This window comes from Meleagris gallopavo, chromosome 10 (assembly GCF_905368555.1).
Source record: "Meleagris gallopavo chromosome 10, MGAL_WU_HG_1.1, whole genome shotgun sequence".
Lineage (NCBI taxonomy): Eukaryota > Metazoa > Chordata > Aves > Galliformes > Phasianidae > Meleagris > Meleagris gallopavo.
Genome location: NC_139413.1, coordinates 5,947,247 through 5,968,582, shown reverse-complemented (window position 1 = coordinate 5,968,582; position 21,336 = coordinate 5,947,247). Strand labels below are relative to the sequence as shown.

General features: G+C 42.4%; 1 protein-coding gene across 8 annotated transcripts in view; it reads right to left on the bottom strand.

Moving 5' to 3' along the window:
- The window catches only part of DNM3 (dynamin 3), a 171,464-nt gene that overhangs the window by 5,114 nt on the left and 145,014 nt on the right, over positions 1 to 21,336 (bottom strand). For 3 of the 8 annotated variants that reach the window (XR_014885174.1, XR_014885175.1, XM_085231476.1), the window contains 3 exons: positions 17,658 to 17,884; positions 16,427 to 16,663; positions 696 to 766 (listed from right to left, as the gene is read on the bottom strand). Coding sequence is in view for 5 of the 8 variants with exons in the window: in XM_085231476.1 (XP_085087602.1) it covers positions 696 to 766; positions 16,427 to 16,663; positions 17,658 to 17,884 (535 nt within the window). In the remaining 3 variants the exon portion in view is untranslated. Of the gene's footprint in view, positions 1 to 623; positions 14,825 to 16,426; positions 16,664 to 17,657; positions 17,885 to 21,336 lie in introns of those variants that run through there. The other 5 variants (XM_085231478.1, XM_085231479.1, XR_014885176.1 and 2 more) reach the window with 4 other exon arrangements.

Genomic DNA, 21,336 nt, shown 5'->3' with positions numbered 1-21,336 from the left:
TGTAGTGTAGCTGTCTGCAACACAGAGTATAATATTTTCTACATTATACTTTAACATGAAATGCCGTAACCTCTAATGTATCTCCTTCAATATAATTATCTACTTTTATGAGGCTTACTCAGAAAGTGCAGTGAGATCGGCAATAAAACAAACATACATCAACTATGTACAAAAGCCTTTTCTTCAAACATACAATCATTTTAATCCTAACACAAGATCCCTGGAGGTTAAAGGAAAAGAGCTATTTACAATGTGAGCAAGCTCCTCAGCTGCTGGTCAGCCATATGAAGGTGAGGCGGAATGTGTTCTCTGGGCACAGGCCCAGGCTTAGCCTCCATGCAGTACTAGATAAGCACCCTCCTGAAGCTTTGCTACCTACGTCATCCAGCTCACTAAGCTTGCAAACCCTGCTGTTGCTTAACGGGAGTCTCCACTGCTCCCTGGCAATCTTCCCTTTGCCCGAGGGTATCAAACAAATGGAGAGCAACCCGTGCTTCTCTGTTACGGGAGCCCAGGCTCAGCTGTCCCTGGGTAAGGGTACCTGCAGAGGGGCCAGGGCCAGTCCCAGCCAGCCGGTCCCCCTAGCAGATCCCTGAGAATATACTGGTGAGCTCTTCCTCCTGTCCTTCAGGCACAGAGCAAGCTACTGCCAACTTGCTCCTCTGAGAACAAGGGATGGGAGAGACACAGCTTACCAGAATCAGGAGCCAGCAGGACAAACAAACACATTCCAGACACTGTACAGCACGAGGAAAATGGGTCAAAGCTAGGGAGGAGAGTATGTAGTCAATTGCAAGTGGCAATTTCTTAGGAAGCAATTAGCATTTTTCCTAGGAACAATTCTATATAGTTCATTCTAAAAAGTGTGTATGCAATACATTCAAGGTGAATTCATCAATCTATGGATCTGTGCTCAACATTAATTATTAGCTTACACATCTCAAAGCTCTGTATTTCAGGAGCAGGTTCTTATTTAGATGTGATGGAGATGTAAAGGATGGGAAGGCTGTGCAGCTGCACTCCACGTCCCATGAGCTCAAAACTGAGTGCAGAATGCTTTCCTGCTGACACTGGGGCCACTGCACTGAGCTGTGCTATTTCCTTATGCTTGACAGAAAGGGTCATCAAAGTAAATTAAGGAGTCTCAAGCACAGAAGATTTAAACACACCTTTTTAAGTCAAAACCTATGTCACTTAATTGAGGCTCCTAACTTACCGGCATTGCCACCCTCATCTCCCAAGCAATTACACCAGTCTGAGTCATCCCTTCTCTTTCCACAGAACAAATGGGAGACCTTGGACAACTCAGCCAAGTGCTTAGGATAAAGTGGGATAAACACAGCCCATGGGCTCGCCGTAGCACTGAACGAATACCAACATTTGGGATTAAGGTGACTTTCTGTGGCTGAGGTGGAACAATGTAGTTGAGTTTACAAGCTTTTCATCTTTGAAAGCTGATTCTGTGTGCTCGGTGTGGAGGATCTAAGCCTACTCCCCAAACAAACAGCAGCCATTTAAGCAATCTTCTGAGCTCACCGAGATGCCGGTGCTCTGACAAGTTTCCCCGTGCTTCAGATGTTGACCTCAGCTCCCCAGGTGTGTGTCACAAGTGTGTGGTTGACAGGAAATTAAAGTCGGGCTAGCATACAAATCATGATGCTTTCCCAAACTCGTTTCTCTTCTACAAGCAGAAACATGATTTGCTTCGGTAGTGAACATAACTGTTATTCAATCAGCAGCCTGGGAATATTTAATGGGCAAAATCCCCACTGGTTGTGGCTCCTTGATTGGATTCTTCCTAACCATGGGGCTGCAGCATACTGGAGCCCTACATACAGCTTCAATAAGTGAATTTATTAGACTGATTATAGTGGGGGACTTTGAAACCACCAATCACTTTGCCTAGGGATCTGTAACCATAATTGCAATAACAGCAATTAATATTTTCTGACTACACAAGGCCAAATTCATCTCTGTTTTACTCCTGTCAACTCAAGAAGTTTTAAATTACGGGGGTGATGCTGACCTTAAGCGTTTAAAGTTAAGGAATGCAGTTAAGACAAAAGGTTTTTATATTACATTAATACACAGTGTAAAACAACAGCCAGAGAACTTCTGAAAGTGAACATCTGCTAAAAAAAAATGCACGGTCAGGATGCACAGCTGAGCATTTCTCAGCACCTATTTGGATGAAATGACTCCTAATCTGAAGTGAATAGGATGTCACAAGACACAAAGAGAAAATACTTAGTGGACGTTGTGGAACTTTATCGACTGGTGTAAGCAAATATCTCAAACCCAAATGGGATCCCTTGGAAAGCCCAGATGCAGATCTAGGCCATAGCTCTGAACTGGCTCCCACAGTGGGCCCATTTACAGCTGTGCATATATTTATACATATATACATCTCTCAGTTCTCTGGACCCTGCCACGCAGCATATATATACATATTTCATGCTCTCACTTACACACAAGGCTTCACATGAGTTCAGCGGAGGACCGATGTGAGCGAGCACTACCAGAGGACAAAGCAAGCTGGCACAGCCTGCTCTGTCACACGCTGGCTCTTCAAACTGCCCTTCTCACATCTCTGCTGCAGGGTGAGCCAGCTCCACTCCTTGCAAGCCGGGGTGCTGCAGCCTGGTCCTTACCAGCCACTCAACCAGCTCTGCCTATCAGTCAGCAGAGGGGAAGGAAAGTAAAGCACACACTGTCCCACACATACCCTTCTAGTTTAGCGACATTCCTTATAAACTTAGCTGCAGATAAGAAAAAATGATAGGAGAAGCAGCGTTCCAACAAGCTTCTTGCAAGAGAGATGAAAGCGTGAGGCCTTCAGAAGAGCTTGATAAGAAACCACACTTTTCTCTGCCCAGTTTCGTCATTAACAAAGAAAGTGGGCACAAATGTAAAACACCACGTGACAGAAAACATGAAAGGTACAAATAAAAGCAAGATTTTGGCAGGTAAGAGAAAAAGAAGCAGCTAAAATCAACACGTGCACAAACACAGACTCAGGTCTTCTTTGACTGTATAGGATTGTGAGCATGGGTGCCTTGGTGAACAGTGTGTCAGTACATTAGCTAACATCAGCTACTGCACAAGGAAAAGTCAAGACAGCACAGACCTTCCCAAAACATTTAAGAGCTCATAAACAATGCGGAATGGACGGAGATATATCAGTAAAATTGGTTACTTGCCTATAGACGTCCATACATGCGACTATACATTGGTTATTGCAACAGTTATCAAGCAGTTTGCTTCCACATATTTGGTTAACAATGAGTGGCATGCCAGAAACTTCATTTAGTCTAACAGGGATGAATCTAATGGACGAATTACAGTGGGCCGAGTAGGTGAGGGGGGCGGTCTTCGACTGGAGAAAAAGAGAGAAGAAACAGTAAGCACAAACATTAAGAGCGAACTCTGCACCTTTTGTGGTTGCTACGTGAACCTGCGCATGCACCTAAACACAACCATCTTATTTCCATGGGTACTGGCACCCACAAGGAAGAAAGCAAAGGGTTTGCAGCATGCATACCGTGCATCAGTTTTCTCATGTATTTGACAGCTCTCTTCTCCAGCTCGCAGTCTGCTTAACCCCTGAACACAGCCACTCTCTTCTGCCAGGGAAATCAGTAGTGGATGATCATTATTCCCATTTTCTCAGGGGTCATCCCAGCCTGGCCAGCCACAGAATGGACTTATGGACACATGTGAGGGTCGTCAGATGCCTTCACAAAAGCAGCCTGCAGCGACTTTGGCCGCTGTATGCAGAAGAAAAATCTGTGGCTTCTTACACAGTTGGTCTTACTGGGACCAGAGCACAGAGAAGTGGTGGCACAGAACTGGTTGTCCTCCAGTCTGTTAAAGGGGACACACCGATCCTACTGAAGTTGCAGATAGCTTATCTTTGGTCACAACGCAACTGCCTTTTACATTTCTGCTTATATTTAGGGTACACAGTCCGCATCAGCATGGCATGGAAATAAATCAGCTTTGTTAGGAGGAGTGTTTTTGTAAATATTCCTTTTCCCCTGGGCTAAAAGACCCCTCTGCCATGCAGGGCCTTGCTGAGAGGTACGTACCTGTTTGGCCTTTAGCTCCAGCACTAGTTCAGACACCTCTGCCTGTGCTGCCTTGTTCTGTGTCTCCTAGCCACTCTGCTTCTTCAGCTAGCTATTCAGCTCTCTCCAGCAGCAATCTGCTGCTCCAATTTATTCCATTCCATCTCTTAACACACAAAGTGTTTTTGCCCCCTACTTTCTTTAATGGGAAGTACAAATGCTCTCTCTGTTCCTTACTCTGACAGAGATCATCATAAGAGCATATATCTGAGCTTGTGATCTGAACAAGGGGAGCCAAGAGCTCTTCAGTTCTAATCCAGCTTTGGCAGACTCTATCAATGACCCTAACAAACCACAAAGCCCTCTCCTACTCTGTCCTCTACCTGTCAAAGTAGGAACTGCCTGTCTCTGAAGAATATTACAAAGAAAATTTGTCTCGTTCTGTTAAAATTAAATAGAAGATGAAAAGAATACAACAATGTGTTAATTTTCTTTGAACTGGAACATAATGCATGAGACAAATTTACACTTCACCAAAAGAAAAAATCTTGCTTGGCTTAAAGTGCGTCTTGTATGACAATATTCTCTTTTGGTGAAGAAATGAGAATTTTAATCCCTAACATGCAACAAACAGAAAGCATGCCAACCAAAGCGTTCAAGTAAATCAGCAAGCTAAAACAAAATAGGCAAAATATAATTTCTTCATGGTGTATTTTTCTTACAGAAAAATGTTACTGTGTTAACTATTGTTCCTTGTGTTGCTCCAGTGTAGGTCTTCTGGACCCATTTTCAAAATTTGTAGTTTCATAAAGAACCACTTCTAAGGCTCTGTGTTTCTGCTGGGTTGCATTAAATTATTCCTTTGTTGAAATGCCTCACATTGCATTGTTTAGCGCTTACTGAAAACATCATATCATGTGTATACAATTTACAAACAAGGGAAAATGCATACAGCTGTCTTCGTATCAAATTTAAAAGTTACAAGCCAAAGCATGCATTTTAATATGAGGTTGAATGCAGCACAATGAGTTCAAATAATGTAATTTAGTCAAATTGCTGTTTAGCCCAGCTGGATCAGAAACTGGAGGACACAAGGAGAGGTTATCCTGGATTTAATCACTCAAACCAAACCTGAATCAAAATCAGGTCTGAGCCTTCTTTTCTCCTTGACCCAGAGCTGCTGCTGCACTTGGATAATTATTTTTTATTTTCCTTCAAGCCCAATCCAAAACTGCTCAGAAAAATACAGGGATGCAGTGAGGCGCAGGCAGACCTCCTCAGCCCCATTGCTCTCCTCCATCCCATAGTGGTGCTGCCTTGATCTGTGGGCAGCGCAGCTGCTCAGAGCTTCCTTCTGGCTCCTTGATCCCACCACGGCTGGGGGAATGGGATGTGCCCTCTGGAAGTCAGAAGCACCCTCCACAGGAGTGGCAGATATTTCATAGAATAGAATCATGGAATCATGAGGATGGAAAAGACCACAAAGATCACCTAGTCCAACCATCTGCCCACCCACACCGTGCCCACTGCCACGTCCCTCAGTGCCACATCTCCATGGCTCTTGAACACCTCCAGGGACAGCGACCCCACCACCTCCCTGGGCAGTCTTTGGGAAGATGCAAGGCTTGGGAGACCTGCGAAAGCACCACTTAGTCTCCTGGGCAGCCTCTGGGTCTGCGTGCCTGTCATGCAACAAGATGGGCCACGGACCACTGCCTCAGGCATGGCCCAGCACAGAGCTGCAGCTTGGGAAGAGACCTGGCCTTCATTAGCCACTAGCATGCAGTCATGATGGCATGAGCTGGAGCTCGGGGCAAAAAGTGAGGGAACAGACAAGTCCAGAAATTGTCTGTCTCTAGATTTCCCTACCAAGGTGACAAGCCACTGCGTGACCATTTTTTTACTCTGGAAGCACAATTCAGACCTTTTTTTCTTCTAACAGAGAAGTCAACCCCAGGGGCTGAAGGAGAAGCCTATCCCCATGCCCTTGTCTCTCCCTCCACCACAGCTGGATGTGCTGGCTGCGATGGAGCAGTGCAGGGCCTGGCACCCAGACTGCCAGCCCGGGATAATGGAGCAGGCACCTCCAAAAGCACAGATCTGAGGAAGGCTGCCTTGGCTTTGGCACGGCTGCTTTCTGAGCCTGAAATTGAGCAAAGATTAAATAAATGTATACTGCCAGTCTCTCCAAATGGCAGCTGTGCAGAGGCCGGCAAGCAGAGCAGCAGGGGGAGCTGCAGCCTGCCCATGGCCGTGCAGCTGAGGCAGCCGCAGCACAGCAGGCCCCCGCAGGTCCGGCTGCACTGGCTGCCATGGCAGCGAGGAAATATGTGACTAAGCCCTATTAAATGTTTAGTCTGGAGCCAAAAGATGAGACACGGAGAGACAGCACAGAGCGCATTTTCTCTGTGTTATCAGAGCGATTCCATCAGCGGCACCGAGCTGCTCCTCCCAGGCTGCAAGGGGCTGCTCCGGATTCATAGAAAGCTCTGTCTTATAAAAACGGCACTTCTGCACTAATTCCTGTTTGCTTATGGTCTCAAGCATTTTCACTGTGTTTTGCAGTTGTGGGGCTGAGTCCCGCTGCTCAGCCCCTCAGCCCCTTTCCACTCCGCTGAGTTATTTGCCTTTTTTTTCTTTCTTCTTTTTTTCTTTTTCCCTTTATTTTTTAGGGTAAAAAAAAAAAAAAAAACAAAAAAAAAAAACGGGAAACAGTGTTTGTAAAAGTTAGTGCTAAAGGGGCAGGGGATCATAGGTCCCCAGGGTTGAGTAAACGAGTCTGCAGAAAGAATCAGTTCTTCTAACTAGCACACATTAAGCAGACATAAAGAATTTACCAATGAAAATTGTGGACTAAGTATGTATTTAATAACTCCCTGATGTTGCTGCAGAAACTCCTCCTTTGAAGAACTCAGTGGGATTTTGAACAGAGGATAACTCTTACCCCCATGCAAAAACTTTTTTAAAAGGAAAAGTTTTCTATTTATTTTTAACCTACGCAGCACACCCCGTTTTTTTTTAATTTTAAAAGAAGTCCCCAAAAGCTTCAGTGAGGCAAGTACAGAGCGAATGAAACGAAATAAAGCAAGTCTAGACTTAAAATGCGATCAGAAACATATGGGAGCTCTTCAAACATTTGCCTTCTGCAGAGTGCTATCACTCCCCACACAGAGTCCACAAAATATGCTTTCAGTAAAGCAGAGCTGTAATTACCATGGGAGGCCCCGTTCTCAGAAGATGGCTTCTCTTCTCAGAGCACAGCTAGTATGCTTCTAAATAAAAGGCTTTCGTTTCCACTTACGTTTTACATTCTTGTTTGCTTGTGACCACCAGAGAACACTTGCGGAAGGCATGCACGTAACTGTATTTTATGATACATTCCTATAGATCTGAAGCTGTAAACAAAAGTCCATTATTCTCTCCCTTTTCCTCGATCTCAGTTTCCCTATAACGCAGGCCCCTTGGCGTACCCTGTGATGTGATATTCATTGTTTTTGCAGAATCTAACAAGAAAACAGTTTTAAAAAATCTCTAAATGGCTCTAGGTCTGACTGAAGGCAGATTTTAATTGAGGTGACAATAAAAATCTGGATGTGAGTCATTCCAGAACAGAAAAGTGGCTTATTTCAGGTGAGAAATAAATATCAATTCTCATTGGTGTGATTATTCAGAGGTACAGGTAGCCCCTTTCCTAGGCCTGTCCTTGGGAGAGTAATAGTGCTTTGACTGATCTGACTTCTATATGACTTTCTCAGTTTCAGTAAGATTCCTAAAGACCCACACAACTTCGACCCTGCTTTTCCCAATTCTTCTATAATCTACCTTTATATGTTCCCTCTTGATCTTCACCAGCTTATGCATTTGTCAGAAAATCCAAACCAGAAGTGAAAGGGCTGTAGTTTAGCAGGGGGTTGGACTAGATGATCTCCAGAGGTCCCTTCCAGCCCCTACACTTCTGTCATTCTGTGTAGCCATGATGGCTGAAGAATAGAGGCAAGATATGGTTTGCAGGTCTGACTAGCTTGTCTAATGTCTCTGCTTACTTAAAACTCTTCCTGGCCTATAGCAGAAGCAGCATGGCTGCTCTGGAGTCCCCAGAACATCAGCTCAGGAAGAAGGATCTTGAGTAGAAGCAGGAAAGCATGAAGAGGAAAGCAACTTAATACTTGTGACAGGTCACAAGAAAATAGGAAAAGCAGGAAAAGGATGAAAGTAAGAGTGGTTCAGCAGAGCCACAGACAAAAATCGGTAAGAGATGTTATGGGAGAAATGAGAAACAGCCCTCAGTGGTGATGAAAGGGGAAAATAGTGGGGGAATGCTTGCTTGTAACGGTCCCTTACCTCAACATAATGGTCCAAGAGACTGAAAGTTTCTCTCATTTGTTTCTCTACTGAAAACTGTTATTTTCAGTATCAAACATGAAGCATTGCTAGTAAGCATGCCAACAGGATTCCTGTTGGAGGGCAAGTCAGGAATGGAAGCGCTGAGATGCACGGCATGCTACTCGAGGTGACTGCCAGTTCTGAAGCAGCCCTCCAACAGAACTTGTATGTATCAGGCTCCACAAACATAGGGAGCATGCTGGATTGCCAATACTTGCACAGCTGAACCTCACTATTTCACATGACCCAAACAATATTCTGTCAGTGGAATTTTGTGATTAGTATAAGCAAGTTAAAGTAGTTAGATGAAGTGTTTTTATCTGATGCCTATTTCTCTTCAGTGAAAGAAAAAAAAAACAGCAAATGGGAAGGATGTGTCCTTCCACTAGTCAGCATAAAGCAGCAATCTAAATCTCTGTTAATGCAAATGCTAGCACTGTTCCAAAGCATTAAGATTACTGTGGTTCCAAAGCATGTGATTTTACATAATATGGATGTTCCTTTCAGAGGCAAAGAGGTCAAAATATGATGCTTCACTAGATTAATTTCTTTGCAATTCAAACTGGGTTTTCTGTATGACCATCAGAAATTAACATCTATCACAGACACAAACTTGTCTGTATGTTTAAGAGAATACTGCATTTTGAAATTAGTCATTTTAGGGAATTAACGTGTCATATGGAAAAAAACAGCTTGAATAAACAAAACAAAACAAAAAAAAAATTCAATGGAGCAACCAAAAAAGACTATTATTCTAAACAGTGTGTTCTTATTTGCCCTTCAGCAGGGAACATGACAAGTTTGCAAGCTTGCTAAACATTAGAGGAGGTCTGTCCCAACCCTTTGGAAATCCAAGGTCAGGATGGTGAAAAGGATCAAAAATCCACGAGGAAGAAGAGAGATTTAGGAGTTCTTAGTGATACATTCTGAATGCTGCTCTTCCTTTGTCCATCTGCAGCAGATGATGACAATAGGAGGGTCACAAAATTTGGAGGAGGAACGTCTGATCTTTATGTAGTAGCTCAAATCTTGTGTACTGGTCTGTGTTCAGATGTGCTGTCCCACGTCAATGTAAATCATGTATGAAGTCTTTGAAGGCCATAGCTACTTCTGCTCACTCTGTTCTTTCTTCCTACTCACACTCCATCTTCCTTTCCCAGTTTGTCTGTCTCCTCTTTACTTATCTTAAGGCAAGAAAGGGAACAAGCATCGTGGCTATTACCTCCAGCTGGACTAGCACCTCTTCTTGTCCACGATGACAACAACTAACATTATCCATATCAATCTTGTTAATGCAGCCATTGAGTGCCCTGTTTTTCAGTAATGATCCAATACAGCTTGTGGGCAGAAGGAGAGTTTCAAAATGCCTGCAGGTTCAGGAAGTTCAAATCATCATTGCTTTCTTTTAAAAGTACACCATGCATTTTCTCTTGCTGCATAAGGAAGGCTAGGAATGTACTACTATTCAATCCACTCTTTCAAATATGGCCAAAAATTTCCTGTTAAGCACCCTTGCTTTAATCCTATATAACCTTCATGTTGTTAAATTACTCTTTTATGAGACTGAATAAATAACTGAGACCAAAGCACATCTTTGGATTCCTGTCTGTATTTCTGGCAAACAGCATTTGCTATTGTTTGACTCCACTTTCCTTTTTCAAGTTGAGAGATGCTAAAAATAAAAACCACTTCCTTTTATTGATAGTATATTGATAGAGAAAAGGCTAAGGAGGCAAAACCAAAAAGCAAACAAGCAAAAAACTACTGAAAACACCTAACTCAATAAAATTAGTATTCATGCAGTTCACCAGCTGACAATCCCAAATATTTCAGCTGTATTTGGTTGGGGACTGCAGCCACAACATCATCGTTATGCCAGATTGACTTCTAACAACTCTCTTTAGGTTACTTATTTCTCTGTCTACCTCTCTCCTGCATAATTTTTCATTACCCTTCTCCATCACATGGGACTGGTCAACGCTAAGAGCAATGAAGAGCCATTTCAGTCTGATCCACTTAGAGCTGAATTGTAAAAGGAACTCACAATGGTCCCAAATGAAGTGGATCTCTCCTTATTCACCTGATTTCAAAAACAATTTTTGTTGAGTAAGTTTTCTGGAGCAAGTAGCTCAGGAACTATACTAAAGACAATCAAAACTACCTGAGTTACAAAAAACAGATTAAACCTAAAACCCATGTAGAACAAGCAACTCTTCAAACATTTGTTCAGCTGTCCTAGTGCATTGCCAACCACAGCACATAATAAAATTCCGGCACCACTGAACGTGCAAAGTGGAGAGCCTTTGGCTGATGAAGGGAGATGCTGATGGAAGTGAGATTCAGTGGCAGCAGATGTAGTACCTAGGCTGCAGTGTCTGCCATCCCATGAATTTCGTTATAGCTGGTCTTCAGGACAGTCATCTGGAGGAGGAGTACATGGAGGAAGGTGGTGAACAGAATGCTTTGGCAAGTCTAGGAGACAGCCATCCTCTTAGGGGTGAGCAATTGCTGCAGCTCCTGGAGCAAACTCAGGGACACTCCTGTCTCTGGCGGTGTTAAGTACAGGCTGCTGAAGAATTCCTTCTGTCCATTTCTGCTTCAAATTTCTCGCAAGAACAGTATTGAAGAATTATAATGAAACCACAGGAGTTGTTATATTGTGATATGTCACAAGTTTTTAAAAGCTTCTGCGACCTACTTTCTGGCCAACCCCTCCAATATTTATCCTCATTCAAAACATTACTTCTTTCATTGATTCTATTAAGAATGAAGCTGCCAGGTGACCATATTCCTCAATTGTTTTTTGCCATGTGGTATGGCTACCATAAGCAGTGTAGCTAGAATTTCTAGAGGTTGTCACGGCCACTAACACCAAGCTGCTGTTAGAAAAGATTGCCAGATATTGCATTTTATGGTTCGAAAACAGGATGAAAAGCTTTAAAAGAAGACAGAAATACAAGGAGCAGGAGACAGATTTACTAAGGTGCCAGGGAAGGGATAAGTTGGAAAGAAACCAAGAAAAGACAGTGAGAAGGAAAGGGGGGAATATGTGGGGAATGGAGACAGATGTTCTAGGCAGGAAACCAAGTGAGAGGAGAAGGTGAAAAAAGAAGTGGACAGGATGGTCAAGAAAGGGACAGCAAGAGACGTGCAGAAAAAGGGGAAAACAAAACAGTGATAAAGGAGTCAGTGGAGGAGGGGAAGAAAAGCAGAGTTACTTTCAAACAGATAAGGGGAAATATAATCTCCAGCGGAAACAGCCAGTAGCAAAAGGAGTGTATTCCTGGGTGTGCCTTTCAACAAGAACTGTAATTGAGACTGGTAACAAATTGCACAGAGATGTCTTCCCATAGGGCAGAAATCCCAGAAAGAATGACTGATATTCTCATAAGTCTTTTTGGGGCTCTTTGAACAGGCAGAGTTGGAAACCTGCTGACTACGGAAGAGCAGTGTTCCCTCCTGTGATGGGCTCTGGCTTTGCATCACCCGTGTAGCTGTAATATTCTTCCGACCACAGACATGAGATGCAGAACTGAAGTAGTTATGCTTTGACTTCCATTTTCCCTTTAAATTCGGCAGAATTTTGAAATCCCTCCAGATAACAGTTTTGTCCCTTTGCTTACAAGAAACATTCCTAATTACCAGTTATGTCTTGTGAATCATCTTCACTGAAAGTACAGTCAGAGAGGACAAACAGATTCTACCGTAGAACAAAGCCGTACTCTTCTTTGTGGGTATTCGGACTAAGATCATCCAAATCAACATGCAGTTACTTTAAAGCACCTATTCACCCTGCCATAAGAGTTCGAAGCAATGGCTATTTGATTATTATTTATATTCCATTAAAAAAATAATGGTAAGTTTTTAGAGCTGCAAGAAGAAGATGCCCAGACTAACGTAGGCTAACCCTTCTGGCCTTATATACCTGTGCATTATGACAGACTTTAATAAGAGGATTCGCAGGCAGTTTTTGCAGTGGATCCTCTTATTTTTCAACACACAGTGTTAGATGTTAACACTAAATGTTTTGAAAGAACACTAATCCATAAAATCCATCACAGAAAACTGACTTAGTGGCTGATGTTTGGCAATCAAAGAGCTGAGTTCAGAGCCTGCAAACCAGGAAATGTTAGGCAGTGATACTTTCTGCAGTGCCTCTGGCTTTGTCTGGAATTCTCGGACTGTAATTACTATCAAGAATAAGCACTTTTTTTTTATGCTGGGTTGGCAGAAATACATAACGATGGCTAACAATGCAGATTAGCTACGAACACAACAGGTCATATAATTAGCCTTAGTGAAACAATAAAACATAGCTGCATGGTAGCATCTGTGCTGGTTGGCTGTGCATTGACGTAAATTGTATGAAGACAGCTGAAAGAGGTGGCAGGGAGATTAAGGGACCACTGCTGAATGGCATGAGATGAATTATGAATTCTCTCTCTGCTCTGCTTGCCTCACGTGTAAAGATTATCCTCAACCCCAGGGGCTGTGCACCAGCAGCCCTGAGCGCAAGTCACAGGTGCTTGAAAGTATGTATATTCCTGCCTGTTTGAATGGACACTGAAGCCCTTCAGCTCCTCTGTTTAACCAGGTCCACATAAGGCAGGGTTTGAATGGCAAAGCGAGTTTTAATCTTCGGTTCTTTGTTGGGGAAGCCTTCATGAAGCCATAGGGGCACTGCCGAGCAGAAGACGGAGAGGAAAAGGGAGCACCATCCCACCCTCACTGACACCAGGGGCTCTGCTGCCAGGAGAAAAACGTTTCCAATTCAATTGTTCTCCCTGTGGCAAAGCTGAGATTCCTGTTTAGGACATTTAAAAGTCATAAATCAAAGCATCCCACAGTAGAACTAAATTGATCAAGATCAGGCTTCCCAACCAGGCAGGCAAACACACATCATGGTAACTAAAGAGGCTCCGGTGCCTGCTTCAAGCAGTCGTACCAAAGTGAGTGCACAGCTGCATTTTCTTTCAAAATACTACTGCAGCCTTTTAAGAGGGAGAGGGAATAATCTAAATTCTGGCAGCAGAGAATATTTCACAAATCATATATGCTTTGGCATCAAGCCCTTAACAAAGCCAGGGGCCTTTACTCACAGGCTTTGCTGGGAGAGATCCACCCACCTCAAGTGGGATTAATTAAAAGAGGCATGTATCATGCAAATAGTTTCTGTTTCCTTACAGAAATATTCAGAGCACATAACCCAAAACAGCTTTAGAATCAGAGCGAAGCAAGGAAGAAAATTATTTCCTGCTCCCCTAACCGCTTTCCTTTCCCTGTACAGTATGCAAAGAATAGTGAGAAAATGCAGAAAGTTCACAGTTTCTGTACAATTCCTTTGAATAAATGCTAATAAAAGCTGGAAGGGAAGGGGGGGGAGTGTGGTTTTATTATTATTTTTTTAAAGGCATAGGCAATATCTCACTATAAAGTAGCAAATTCTCCAAACTAAATGTGTGTTCAGCCACTCATTGGAACAGGATGGTTCGAATCTTACCCCTGGAAGTGACCTTTTATCTTAAAGCAGAACACAAGAAAAATAGAACGCTACTTCTTTGTGTGTCAGGATTTTCAGCTCCATGTGACAGTGATGGGGCTGCAACCAAAACGCTCCTATGGAAAGCTGGATGCTAACCTATTCCCTGGATGTGACAGATCCCGACACTTGAAGAAACACAGCAGCAAACAGCGGCAGCACAATCAGAGCACAGAGCCTCAGCTCAGAAACAAATCATGGAGAAAGGTGAAGTTTCCTTAAGAACTCTTCCTCAAAATGATTTCTTTTTCCTTTTAATATCTCAGACCCATTTTCTGAGTCAATTTCCTATGATCCTGCGAAGGCTGTTATTGAAACCAGACCAAGCGTAGCAGAAATTGCAGGGCTCAAAAGGACTTTTAATAGGCACAGGAGCCCGCCACACTGTCCCCCTCAGGTGATTTCCCCTGCAGCCCCTTCCCTGGGATTTCCTCTCTCGGAGTTTAGTCAGCAGGAGAAACCTGAAGTTTCAGCAGAACGGCAAACCCTGCCTGCATTCCTTAGCATCTGAGATTTTTATGTCTGAGGCTTTCATAGCTCTAAAAAAAGGGGACTAGGATCCAGTCCAGAAGATGTGTATTGCAGATATTTTTTTCCACAAAAATGTCAGGCACTCGTACATTCAATTATGCATCCAGCTACAGCATTTTAAAAGCACTGACCTCCTTTATCAGGCCCTGCTTCGCCTGCCACCAGTGGCTGTCATAAATTGAGTTGTTCACAGGCTGCTTACCCCAAGTATCTTTGTGAGCTTGGAAATTCCTTTTTGGTCTCCATCCCACCTATCACTTCAGCATCAAAAAGATGATCATCAGACATGCTCTTGGCAAGCCACCTCAGGAAAGCAATGCTCATGCAGAATCACAGCCAGGCTGGACAAAAGACACATGCTGTTCTCAAGGCAAGGTGAGAGACACTGGAGAGCTATGGTTCTTTCCAGTAGGACAACTGATGAAACGCTGGACTTCCTGTCTACCTCTGGTACATCATCTATCCACCGATGGCACAGTGGAAACTACCCCTGCCAGTGCCCTTCAAGCTCTCCCAGTGGGGAACCCCACCTGGGCTTCTTTCTTTCCAGTGTGAAGTTTAATACCCAGAAAGGGTGTTTCTCCCTAATGCAAGTTATGGAGTATCCACTAAGATGAAAGAATGACTTTCATGATTAGGCAGTGCAACTCCTTTTTCATAGAAAATAGAGAAAATGCTTCATTCATTTGATATACCCTCTTTAACTGATTTATTTTTAATATTATAATGGTCATAATGATATATAAGTGCTCAACTTCAGAAGTAGCAATCACCCTCAAACAGCGTGATATGCATCTCCATATTGTATAATATATAAATGGTGATGTTAGAAAAACTGGGCATCACATTTAAGTTGCTGACAGCTACAACTGATCTCACTTATTTAAAAGAAAGTATTCAATATTTTTTCTCCAAAGGCAGATGATTGTTTTATTTTCCATTACTATTTCTAAAATTGAGAATGTACGCATTTTCTTTTTGTTTCTGTTTAAGTAGGTTTTTTGTTTGCTTTTCTCCAAACTGTGACTAAGCCTAATATAACAGTTAATCTATTAAAATTAGAGAAAGCCCTTTGTTCCAGCATTGCCTAATGTGCCCATGCCTCTTGTAATTTGGGAAGTTACTGAAGCTCTAGGAGTTAGAGCCTTTCATATATGAGTGATTAAGTGTATTATGTCATAGTGAAAATAAATACTAAGGACAAGTTTTTCATATAACTTATATTAAAAAGTGGTTAATGCCACACAAAATTATAAAATATGAAAAGCTACTTTTAAAAGTACTGATAACTGCAAAGTTGTCAGAAGGAAAGGAAACAATGTGATCATTAAAATCCTGTTCCTTAACTAAACATGTTGTGCTGTGTGTGACCTACACTGTTAGACAGCTGCAAACTGTTTTCAACTGGCTGTAAATTATTTGCCTTGTGGAATAAAAATCAGACTCCTATCAGTTTGTTCCACTGATTCTACAAGGCCTTGTTCTCTCCCCAAAGAGCTGTTACTTCCTTTGGTGAGCACTCAAAATGGTGAAAGTGAGCTATTTGTTGCACCACTGCCCATGTTCTGGTGGAGGTCTAGAGGACTTGACTCTGTGAACAACGCCTGTGTTCATGATACCACGTAACCAGAACAGGGGGTTTTAATGTAATATAATCTAGTTTCTTCGAACTGACTGACAAGAAAATGCTTTTTGCCACGAATACAAGTATCTAACTTTCCAAAAAGTCTTATTTGTGCTAGAAATCGGTTCCTCAGAACACCTTTGACTCTCTGCAGGGAATGCACGGTTGTGCTTTGTTACCAGACTCACTCAACAACAGTGCTTGACTTTCCTGGGTCGTGCAGCATCTGTTATGCTACGGGAAGAGAACCATGCCCACCACCAGGAAGCTGAGACATCTTACCTTGGGACACTGGGAGGGGCCCGCGTTGGCCGAGATGGAACTTGGGGAGGTCCTCCATGGGCTTCACCACCACTTGGAAATGGTGGCAACGGTCCTGGGCGGAACGGGACCGGAGGAGCCCCTGACTGAGGGCCTGGAGATGGGATTGCAGGAGCAGGTCCTCGGCCAGATAAAGGTCTGGTTGGGGGATTATTTAATGTAGGCCTCCTCTGAGTTGAGGGACTTGGAGGAGGAGATCTAGTGAAATACCAGAGATTGAAGATGTTTGCTACAGTGTGAATATTTATTTAAAAAAAAAAAAGTTAAAATCTTTTTTTTTTCTTTGCATCCCCTTTGCTGCCAGTTTCAGACCTATATGTATATCTAACATACACCATTCCCATCGACAGCATGCTCTGAGATAGACAAAATAGAAAGAGCTAAAATGTAATGGATTTAAATGCTATAATTCTAACAGCGTTGTGTGAAAAGGATTTGCTAGGACGTGCAGCCTGAAGGACTGAAGTTTAATAAAAGCTTGCAAGAAAAAGTCTTGTGAATACACAGTTGAGGTTAGTTTGCACAGACAGGTGGGATTTCTGCAATAAAGGAATCAAAACAGTATTTGGTGGCAAAAGTGGCTGCTATCTGAAGCATCAGACAAGCTGTAAATCCAACATAAAGTATTCTAACAGACAAATGTCTTGTCTGATGTTTATATGCGTACCCATAGAATGTGTATATGTGGAATAAGGTTTTTAAAAAATAAACGTGTAAATGGGGACATACAGCATGCATGCAGGTTCACATCTGCCCTGGAGCACAGTATCTGGATTTCTCGATTTGGCTTCCAGCTAGTATAACATGGTAGCACACAAAGCTCCCAGCACTTTAGGTAAGATGCAGCTCACTGAAACTAGAACCAGAAGCAGCTTTTTCTCCAAGCTAGGCTTGAACAGAATACAGGATGCTGGGAAAAAGACTGATGGCTTTGCTAGAAAGAGCTCATGGGTGTTTAAAGTCTGTCTTGTGTCATCTATTCTAGGCAGCATGCAAGAAAATAAAGCCACATGTTCTTTATCTTAATGTACTCTAAGCAGCTCAAAATAGCATCTAAATAATACCAAGATGTCTGATTTCCCTCACAAGTGTCATTAAAGACCTGCCCAAAACACAGGTAAGAAGGGAGTTGTTAATGCTAATAACGTCTGCCTGTCCTAAATTTCATTGCAAAGCAAATGAAGAAGCTTACCTGCGGGCCTGCTGAAGCCAAGAATCATCTACAGGAGGTGGTGCAGGGGTTGACACAGTGCTAGTGCTGATATCGCCAATGATTGCCAGGGCTTCCTTTAGAGCTTGGTACATGCGGAGCATTTCATCTCGCCTCTGTGCCTGCTCAGCTGATTCCTCCATTAGAGTATTTTGGTCCTCAGAAGAATACAAGTGAGCCAGGAGCTCAGCGTTGATAAATTCTTTCACCTGTTTCATTGGACAAAACAAATGCACTAATAAACAACAAGAAAAATCAAAAATAGAGCATTGAACAAGTATAGTGGGTGACTCACAGAACTAGGAGACAGACCTATCTAAATTGAATCTGTTTTTCCTACTGCTTTGTTTACATCAATTCTTGGTCGTACAGCTTTTTGTTAGGTCCAACGAGGGACTCAAAAACACTGAACTCAGAATGATCTGATGGTGCAGCAGCCTGGGGGGGGAGCTGAGACCCAGGGAAAGGCTGGCATACAGCTGGGCAGAGCAGCTGGAAAGGGATGGACTGGATATTTTAGCAGCTGTCTGCACGTAGATGGGTTTAAAGCAATTACAGAGCTACATTTTGAGATCCCTATTCATATCTGAGAATAAGACAGTTTTGTGCAGTCCCTTCACAATGAACTGTGGATTTTTTTCTGTCTTTGAAACATCAGACATGGTTGGAGTTAACACTGGTCTTTGTCTCTAACACTTTACAGCATCTCTGTCAATTATTTTCTTAGCAACAATATACCTTGCTGTAAATGATGCTCTTCATCTCCAGCAATTTTGCCAGATTCTAAATATCCCATCCACACACATTCAAGCTGAAGGAAGAAGTCTCCAAGTAATCTAATTCAATATATTGAATTGAGCTGTGCCTGCCCCAGTTATGGAAACCTGGGCCACAATAAGAAAGATAAAAAGCTAGAGGTGTTCTGATTAAATAAGACTTTGGTAAATAGACCAACTGCTGATCTACTAAATCCTTGTATTTGAGCCTTTTGTCGCTGTTCTGATCTCATTGGGTTTTTTTGCTCTCTAAAGGTTTGGGTTTTTTTTGAGCTGGAGATACTACTACTAGTAATAGATTCCCAAGATTCTGATTACATAAGCGTGAGCTCCATTTGCACATGGGTTTGTGCTAGTCAGCTACAATGATATAAATCCTGATGAGTCGATGGCAGTGTTTGCATTCTACGAGGTCAGCAAGGGCAGTCGAGCTGTGCAAATTGTGCAGGACGGCAAGCAGAAGGTCAGGACAGATCTTACAGGGAAACAAACCCATATTGACTGAGCTTGGCTGTCATTTCCCATTCATGTATGATAGGAGATGCTCAAAGTCTTAGCAGAGCCTGCAAAACTTTTCCATGAGTCTCATGCTGTTTTCCAGTAGATGGTACTGATCAAGAGCCAGAGTACACTAGTTTCCTCATGATTGCCAAAGACTCCACATTAAAAACAGATATCACAGTTAAACAGCATCACATTCTACTTGATGAAATGAGCATTTTAATGGCAACACTTCAAAAAAAAAAAAAAAAAAAAAGAAGTCCTAAAATTAGATTAAGGCCAGAGCTGATTGTAAAAGCATTGCTAGACCACAAGTATCTCTTTGGAAAAAATAAAAAAATCCTGTGATGTTTATCATGAGATCCCTGCCTACCACTAGCATAAACTCAAGAAACTCCTTGCACTCTTCTGAAAAGGAAGACTACTGTATATACTAGTTCTTGAATCAACCTCCTTCCTTTACTAGACAGAGGACGGTCTTCCTAAATAGCCACTTTCTCTGGCTTGGGAAAGGAAGAGAAAGTGACACTTTATGTGTCTTTGCCTTTTTAGAAAACAGAAACATTCACCACAGTGTTTTAAAATGTTTTCCTTACAGACTTCAGACCAACAGTCAAAGCTGAATCACAGCCAGCATCCAGAACACCCATACTGCAAAGCCTGCCCTGTCCCTCCAGAGTGGGGTAAGATGGGCTTGCAAAGAACTCTGATTTATCACTGGGCAGACTGCAAGCAGCAGAAAAGCCTCAGAAAATTAATTCCTTAAGGTTGGTAGTAACAAGTACTCCTGAGTTTTTCTACTCAGCTGAGATGAATATTAGCACTGGTTATAGAGCATATATTATCTACTCCAAGACCACCCCTCTTGAATAATCTGTGATACCTAGGCATCAAGAACTAATGGTGAGAACTCTGAAATGTGTGTTTTGTTTGTGTGTGTTTGAATTTCTAATGGTAACTCAATGCAATTCCATGCGGTAAATGTATTTTCTTTTAAGGTAATCAACATCCACCCCTAAGGGAAGAATAAGAGATGCATTTGGAATACAACAATCTAGGTTTAGGCCTCAAAACATGCTTAGGGACATCATCTAATTATTTGCTGTATGCTGAGTTTGAATTTGATACTTCCCCTGAATTGAAAGTGCTCATTTACAGGCCCACAAAGTGGAAAGGAAGTTCTAGGAGGACTTGGGAGGTAACAATTGTCATGGAAACAAATTCCTTGGGATCAATCTGTTTCCAGACTTTTGAAGGCAACAGAAAGTACAGACTATTATCAGCCAGAGGAAGGGAAGATATCTTCACTTAACTCCTAGTGAGTAGGTTGGACTCCTGAAGGCTCCAAGGAACACACGCACTACTTAATGGGACCCACCTTCCCTCACAGCTCCACTACTTTCCAGGTCTTTGAACAACTTTGAACAAACCTGCTTTAGCAATCTTAATTCAAGCATTCCTTTCTCTTTTTAATAGCTCTACTTTTTGAAAAATTCCTATTTTATTTATTATATTTAATGTGGTATTTACTGCCTATGCTGCAAAGAAAAAAAAGTGCATTACAGTTTTCAGTCTCGTTCTTTACAGTCTTTTAAAAACTTTTGACTCTTTGCCATGAATTTAAATTCTAGGATTGAGGCCTGGTTGTCAGATCACTAGCAAGTCCAAACACAGCCACGGACCATGAGGTCACCTGAAAGGTGGATGATGTGGTAAGTATGCTGTTTCTATGTGCCACTGTCAGCCAGCATGGCAGGCTTCTACCGATGTAACAGTTGATGAGATTGCAAGTACAAAATCTTCTGAGTAAAGCAAGCACTTCAGAGACCCTTAAACTATTCCATATGAGGAGGTGAGTGGCAGAAAATTTAATGTAAACTTTCAAAAGGAGCTGCTCACCAACTCTGCAGTTCATGAAATGAGAGCTGAAAAACAGCCCTTTTAAAAGGCACTGAAGTTGTGCTAAGTGGAAGAAGCAAGTTGCTAGCTATGACCTGGAAAGAGCAGAGGGAATACGCTCACCTTATAAATTCTAGACCACGTCTGATTTCAGGTGGAGAAAAAAAATAGGCAGCTCCATTGTTCCCATGCTCTTCTGCAAAAACTCACCCATGACTGGAACATAATTTGGAGTCTGACTTCCCTAAACTTGCAAGAATTCAACAGAGTATCTCCTGCTCTCCTGCAAAAATTCTACTCGTTTTGTATGTCCCTGGAACTGCCATGAAATTTCCTGTCCAGCCACCTACCTCTTAGGTGAAACACAAATTCTACAGGGTTAATGAAATTCATCAGCGTAAAAACAGAGGTGACTTCAAGTCGAAAGTAAACAATTCTTTCTTACCAGAATTGTGTAACAACACGCTTGTATTTGTAACAACTGA